This window comes from Myotis davidii, unplaced genomic scaffold, assembly GCF_000327345.1.
Source record: "Myotis davidii unplaced genomic scaffold, ASM32734v1 scaffold247, whole genome shotgun sequence".
NCBI lineage: Eukaryota > Metazoa > Chordata > Mammalia > Chiroptera > Vespertilionidae > Myotis > Myotis davidii.
Genome location: NW_006299593.1, coordinates 1,163,498 through 1,170,106, shown reverse-complemented (window position 1 = coordinate 1,170,106; position 6,609 = coordinate 1,163,498). Strand labels below are relative to the sequence as shown.

Below are 6,609 nucleotides of genomic sequence, written 5' to 3'. Positions count from 1 at the left end.
TCAGAGGGTCCGTGCCCTGATTCTGCAGGAGATACAACTGCTACCGCCCAGGGCAGGGGCACCGGCCTGGCAGTCCCCCGGGTGGGGCCACTCACACTCACTGCTGGATCCGGGGCCCTGAGCCCCAGCAGCCTGGTCCGTGCAGTGAGCTCACAGGAAACAGAAAAATCCCCAGGAGCCAGGCACTATGCAGGTGAGTGAGGTGGGGGCTCAGGGTTAAAACCCCAACCTTCCCATCCCCAGCTCCTTCCACTACCCACAGGAGGGCATCGGGGACCAGGAGGCAGTCTAAGGCCAGGCCCATGAGGACCTGGGAGGGCACAGCAGTGCGAAGGCTGAGGGGACTCCTCCAGGGTACCCTGGGAGCCCCATGGAAAGGGCCCAGCAGGTGGCCTCATTCCAAGCCCTGCATTTTACACATGTGGATGCCAGGCCCGGAGAGGGGCGTGAGGGGGCCTGGGCCCCTTGCTTGCCATGGCTCCACCTATGAGTCCAAAATATCTTGGGAAATGGGCAAGCTATTCGGCTTCTTCCTGGCTCACCAGGAGGAAAACTGAGGCTAGAAGGGGAGGACGCAAAGGCGGGGGGGTGGGAGTCTGCAGCAAGTCTCCACCGGCTCCGGCAAGTGTGTGGGGGGCGGGGTCTACAGGAGGTGAACTCATGGGTCCCTTCTCAGGCGGAACACCCCCTAAGAAAGGCGGGCAGGGAGCCCTTCTCGGAGCCCTATGTGGACCACCTCTTGCCGGCAGCCCACGTGGGCTTCATCAGTGCCAAGCAGGCTGGGAGGGCATCAAAGGCCACCAACCGGAAAAGGCCGGTGGGATGGGAGGAGACACGAGTTAGTTCCAAATCTAAGGACTGGGCTGCCCTCAAGCAGGTGGCTTCCCCTTCTGGGTCCGAGTTCCCCTAGGTGACCTTCCAGGGTTCTTGGGACCATTAAAATGCACTGAAATCTTAGAGACTCGGGGGAGGAGGGGAGGTGGGCAAGCAACACTGACACTGAGTCCCTGCGGAGGGCGCTAAGGACGAATTTCTCACATCTCTTTCCCACGGTGGCTAATGGGCGGGATGGAGAGCCTGGGGCCCCGTGTCATGAGGACACTTCACCAGCAGGACTGGGTGCACAGCGGTTCGTGGGCAGAGGAAAGGCAGCCCCGCCCATCGCAGATGCTCCATAGTCCTCCCACCAGACCCTGTGCAGGGCGGGCAGGGACACGGTCTCCCTCCTGCTTTAGCGCCAGCCCAGTGCGGTGATGCCGCAGCAGCTGCTCAGAAACTGTCCCTGTGGAGGCCGCGGGGGCCGGCGCCACACCCCCCCCCAGGGGCACTGGTGCTGCCCGCGGGGAGGCCCCCACCTTCAGCTCCTGCATGGTCATCTCCTTCCCGTGCTCCTTGCTGCTCTCGATGAGGATGTCCAACGCGTCCGAATAGTCCTTGCCCTGCGTGCACTGCAGCTTCTCCCGGATCGCCTTTTCCAGGCCCTTCTGTAGGGTCTGTCGTGCCTGAATGCCCTGGGGGTGGAAGGGGCCATCCTGTCACCCAAGGGGAAAGGCAGGACCACCCAGGGCCTCCTCCAAGGCGGGGCGGGGTGAGGGGGTTCCTATGAGAACGTCCCCTCTCCACAGAGACCATGGTGAAGGCTCCCCCGCCCTCCCACTGGCACCCCCTCTGTCCGTGACTGGGTGCTCACCCGCCGGTAGCCACTGAAGGGCAAGTCGACAGGCAGGGAGAAGACGTTCTCCACAAACTGCTGGTAGACCTCAAAGAGGTGCCCAAGGTCCTCTTCGGGGATGCTGAAGCCCAGGAGGACACGGATGGCCATGCGGAAGGTGAGCTTCTGGGCCTCCTGGTACACGTTGATGGCCTCGGGGTGGCTGCTCCAGGCACGCAGCGTGTCCTGGATCACCAGCTGGATCTTGGGCAGGTAGCTCTCCAGAGCCTCGTGGCTGAAGATCTTGGAGAACACCTGGAGGGAGAGAGGTGGGCGGGCGCCCGGTCAGCTGGGCTCGGGCTGCCTTCGAGGCCCCCCGGGGGCCTGGCTGAGGCACAGGTCCTGTGGCTGTGACTGGGGAAAACTCCAGGTCCTCACCCTGGCCACGCTCCACCTCTGTCTCCTGGACACAGTGCCCTCCCTGGCTCCCCTTGCCCAGCGGTCGGCAAACTCATTAGTCAACAGAGCCAAGTAGCAACAGTACAACAATTAAAATTTCTTTTGAGAGTCAAATTTTTTAAACTTAAACTACATAGGTAGGTACATTGTTGTTAACTAAATTAGGGTACTCCGAAGGCTTAGGAAGAGCCACACTCAAGGGGCCGAAGAGCCGCATGTGGCTCGAGAGCCGCAGTTTGCTGACCACGGTCCTAGCCTGACGGGCCTGTGTTTTGATGGTGGGTGGCGGGGGCAGGACGGGATGAAAACATCATTCATCAGAATTTTTACTCAGAGACCTTCCACATCACTCCCAGGGTGACCTGCGCGCTCATCTTCTGTCTGGAGCTCAGGAAAGCTTGTGCTCCAAACAACGGCAAAGCCCTGGGGGCTGGGCAGCCCAACTGCCCACAGGCCTGTGGCTGAGGCGGCCATCCCAGCCACGGGGGCAACACAGAGAGGTCTGGGCAGGGCTGGAGGGGAGGCACTGGCCCATCCCGAATCCTCAGGCCACAGGGCAGAAGTGCCCAGAAGTGGAACAAAGGTGAGCAGAATGGGCGAGGACGAGGTGGCTCTTCTGCTCCACTGACGGGAGAACAAGAGAGTCTGAGGCTAGACTGCAAGTAGGACTTCCTGAGGCCCAAATGTGCTCTCACTCCCTGGGAACCATGTACAAGGTGGAGATCCTAGAGCAGCGGTTCTCAACCTGTGGGTCGCGACCCCTTTGGGGGTCGAACGACCCTTTCACAGGGGTCACCTAAGACCACTGGAAAACACATATATAATTACATATTGGTTTTGTGATTAATCACTATGCTTTAATTATGTTCAATTTGTAACAGTGAAAATACATCCTGCATCTCAGATATTTACATCACGATTCATACCAGTAGCAAAAGTACAGTTATGAAGTAGCCACGAAGATAATTTTAGAGTCGGGGGGTCACCACAACATGAGGAACTGTATTAAAGGGTCGCGGCGAGAACCACTGTCCTAGAGGGTCTGTTAACAGCTGGGCCATCAAAAAGGTCTCCGTGTGACCAGGTCTGGAGGCAAGGGGGTGGGGGCTAGGCTTTCCACCCCAAAAGATCACAAAGGCTAGCGGAAGCCCTTTCTCTTTCCTGGCATCTTCCTGGTCCATGTTAAGTAGCCAATGAGACCCTGTTGCCACCCCCCCCTCCCCCGCTTTCAGTTGGCCTGATTCCTCAGCAACCCCTCCTGCCCCTCCTCACCCAGATGCCCCTGCTGCTGCCAAGGTGTATACGGGAGGGGAGAGAGGGGAGGATGTTAGTTTATTTACTGATGGCCTGTGGGTCTCACTTGTAACCGACACCCTCCATCCACTCCCCCCACCACCCAGAGTCTGGAGCAGAAGGGGGAGGTGCCCTCCTGCCAGCACCAAGGGGAAGGTCATGGGGAAAGGAGGGGGAGGGGCAGCTCAGGGGAAGGAGGCAAATATTCCTCCAGCCCCCCCACCCTGCCCCATGCAAACCACACACACGCGCCCGCCCTCCCCTCCTGCCCCCCAAACACAACCACCGCACAAACTGTAAATGTGAGAATTTCCCCTGCAGTCAGCTCGAGGAGGAAAAGGTAACATTTTCCTGGCCTCGGCCCTGCATGGCTAATGGGAGGGCTGGTTTGCAGAAATAACAGTGCTGGCCCTTCAGTGGCCCAGCCAGGCGTTCACAATAGCACTTTCATTCCGAAATTCCCGGTGGGCAGAGGGAGGGAGGGAAGGAGGGGGGAGGCCGCTGGTGAGGGGCAGAGAAGCCGCACTGTTTGGGGCTGCTCCTGCTAGGAAGGGACAGCTGAAAGGTAGAAGGGCGATGGGAGGTGGGCAAGGGCAACCAGGCCTGGACGGGTCACACACACCTTGTCCAGTGTGGGGGTCCCAGGAATTCCAGGGGGGACTTCGGCTGCCAGCTCCCTTCACAGGGTTATGGATAAAGGCAGTGTTCTCTGTCTCGGCCTTCCACCCTGGCCTCCTTAGGATTCTAGGTTCAGCTCTTGGTCACAAATCTGATGGGCTGGGAGTGGGGGCCCTGTCCCCGGACCCCAACGCTGGCCAACTAAGGGGCCTTACAGAACAGCAAGGAGCCCACAGGGTGAGCAGAGAGTGGCACTGGGAGCTAAGCGGGTTCACTGGGAAAGTGGAAAGATAACTGTGGCCACCAGGCCTCGGGGGAGGAGCAGGGGGGAGGCTGGAGGCAGGGACAAGCAAGGACAAAGAAGCCACACCTGGCCCAGCGTAGGCAGCCCAGGGCCGCCTGAGGGGTGCTGACATGGAAAGCATGGAGGCCGGGGCTGGCCAGCTCCCCAGTGCGAGGGAGACCTGGGCTCCAAGGTGGGCATGTAGAGGGGCAGTAGGGCAGAGGCCACACTGACCAGAACCGGCAAAGTCAATGCCAGCTGGGCCCTAAGGGGCAGTGGGTGGCGGGAAAAGGCAGCCTGGGTGCCCAGAGGCCTGTTTTTAACCCCAGATTATCCACCAACTTGCTGTGCGATCATGGCCAAGTCACCCCCCAGGCTCAGTGTCCTCATCTATAAAAGGCGAGGTTGAGCCTGGTGACCCCTTTTTTCCTTTCAATGTACACAGCACATACACCCCAGTAGCCATATGTCCCTAAGCAGATGCTATCCCCTCCAAGAAGCCCAGAATCTGGCATTACACGAGTCCCCCGGTGCCTGCCAGGCCCCCACGCACACACCCTACAAGGGCTACGGTGGCCCAGATGGGGCCATCTCGGGGTTACCAAAAGGGGAGCTCTCGGTGCAACCTCTGGAGTGGCCAGGCTGGACCCACTGGCAAGCCCTGCCCTGCCCTGCCCCAAAGGTTACATTCCCTGCGCCCTCTAGCGATGGCCGACTGAATAGCGCCTTCTGGAGCCTTGGGGAGGGCAGGGAGGACTCAAGGAGACCTGGGACTGAGCCAATGGTCCACACCTCAGGAAGCCCACAAACACCTTGAGCTTGCAGCCCCCCACCCCCACCCCAGGCTGGGCTTCCAAACGGAGAACTGCAGCCAGGAGCCAGGCTCTTATCTTGACCCAACAAGAAATCTAACTTCTGGAGTCTCTTTTTCACCTAGATGTGCCAGGACTCTCCTCAGAGCCCCCTGAGGTGGAGAAACTGCCCACATGAGAAGCCACGCAAAGGCAGTTTCGGGCACTCCGGGACCAAGGGGCTTTGCTTGCGAGTCCCCAAGGCCAGGCGCCTGCCTCTGGCCAGCTGTTCCATAGGCACTGGGCCTCCCAGGCCCCAGGAAAACTCCAGGGCCTCATCCCTGGGTCTGTGCCCAGGGTTAACAACGGGGCACTTCCCGCAGCAGGGACAGCCCCCACCACACAGGCCAGGAGGAGGCGGAGGTGCTGGCCAGGGCAGAGGGAGGCTGCAGTGGGGCGGGCGGGGTCAGGACTGGGGCATGTGGGAAGGTGCCCAGTGGAGCCGCTCCGTGTGAAGAAAGGAAGGGCTCCCGGCCCCCAGAGCCGCCTTCCCTGACCACAACAGTAACAGCAGCCAGGGCGGCATTGTCCCCCTCTGGGTTTCCCTTGGAATTCCCAACAGTGAGCCAAGAACGCTGGACAAAGGTCATTGGGAACCAGGCCTGGCCCCGGCAAAGCCCCGCAGAGGGAGCAGCAGGTATGGACTTTCTACCAGGGTTAAAGCCAGGGAGGGCCAGGGCAGAGGGTCGGGGAGACCTGGGAATGCTCAGCCACAGGCTGGGCAGGCTGGGCTCCTGCCTTTAGGATATGCTTGGAAACCCTGCCCCTGCCCCTGCCCCTGCCCCTGTCCCTGCCCCTGTTGGTTTCCCAACAACACTGTGGGCTCAGGAGTCCACATCCCTGGTTCTCCTTCTACCCTGGATGAGAGATGATGCCACAATGAGGTGGGGAGGGGAGGGAGGGGGGACCACCAAGGGGCTTGTCAAAGCTCAAATTCCCTGTAATTGATTTTACAAATCCTTCCTCCTCCCCCCCTCCCGCCTCTCACCCGGTGCTCCTGGGAGGAGAGTCACTCAGTGAACCCTCAGGGCCCTGCATACTGCTATGCCCAGCCAGATAGCCTCCCCCTTCTCTGCTGGCCGCTACGGATGGACAGACAGATTGAGATGGATGGGCAGCCTCCAGAGCTGGAAGAGCCAGAGAGGGAACCCACTCCCTGGGCCAGTGACTCAGACTGGGAGGAATGGAAGCGGCGGCTGCCCGGGAGGGTGGGGGCCGAGGCAGGCCACCCTGCCAAGCCACCAGAGCCGTGGCCTTAGGAGTGGAAAGAATAACAGAGGGCACGCAGCCACCGGGGCAGCTGTCCGCACAGCACAGGGGTGACGCCAAGGTGTGTGCTTTATACTCGAGCGAGAGGGAGGACAAGAGAGGACGTCATCTGCCCAGCCGCCTGGCATTTCCACTGGGCCTGGACTGCACCCTGGCCGCCTCCTGCGCCAGCCCCTAGCCCCCTG

At 60.6% G+C, this 6,609-nt stretch overlaps 1 protein-coding gene across 2 annotated transcripts in view; it reads right to left on the bottom strand.

The window, feature by feature from the left end:
- The window catches only part of LOC102763747 (cytochrome P450 26B1), a 20,031-nt gene that overhangs the window by 4,116 nt on the left and 9,306 nt on the right, over positions 1 to 6,609 (bottom strand). For both annotated transcript variants that reach the window (XM_006775284.2, XM_006775283.2), the window contains exons 3-4: positions 1,691 to 1,966; positions 1,356 to 1,511 (exon numbers count right to left, since the gene is read on the bottom strand). In XM_006775284.2, the coding sequence (XP_006775347.1) occupies positions 1,356 to 1,511; positions 1,691 to 1,966 (432 nt within the window). The remainder of the gene's footprint in view (positions 1 to 1,355; positions 1,512 to 1,690; positions 1,967 to 6,609) is intronic.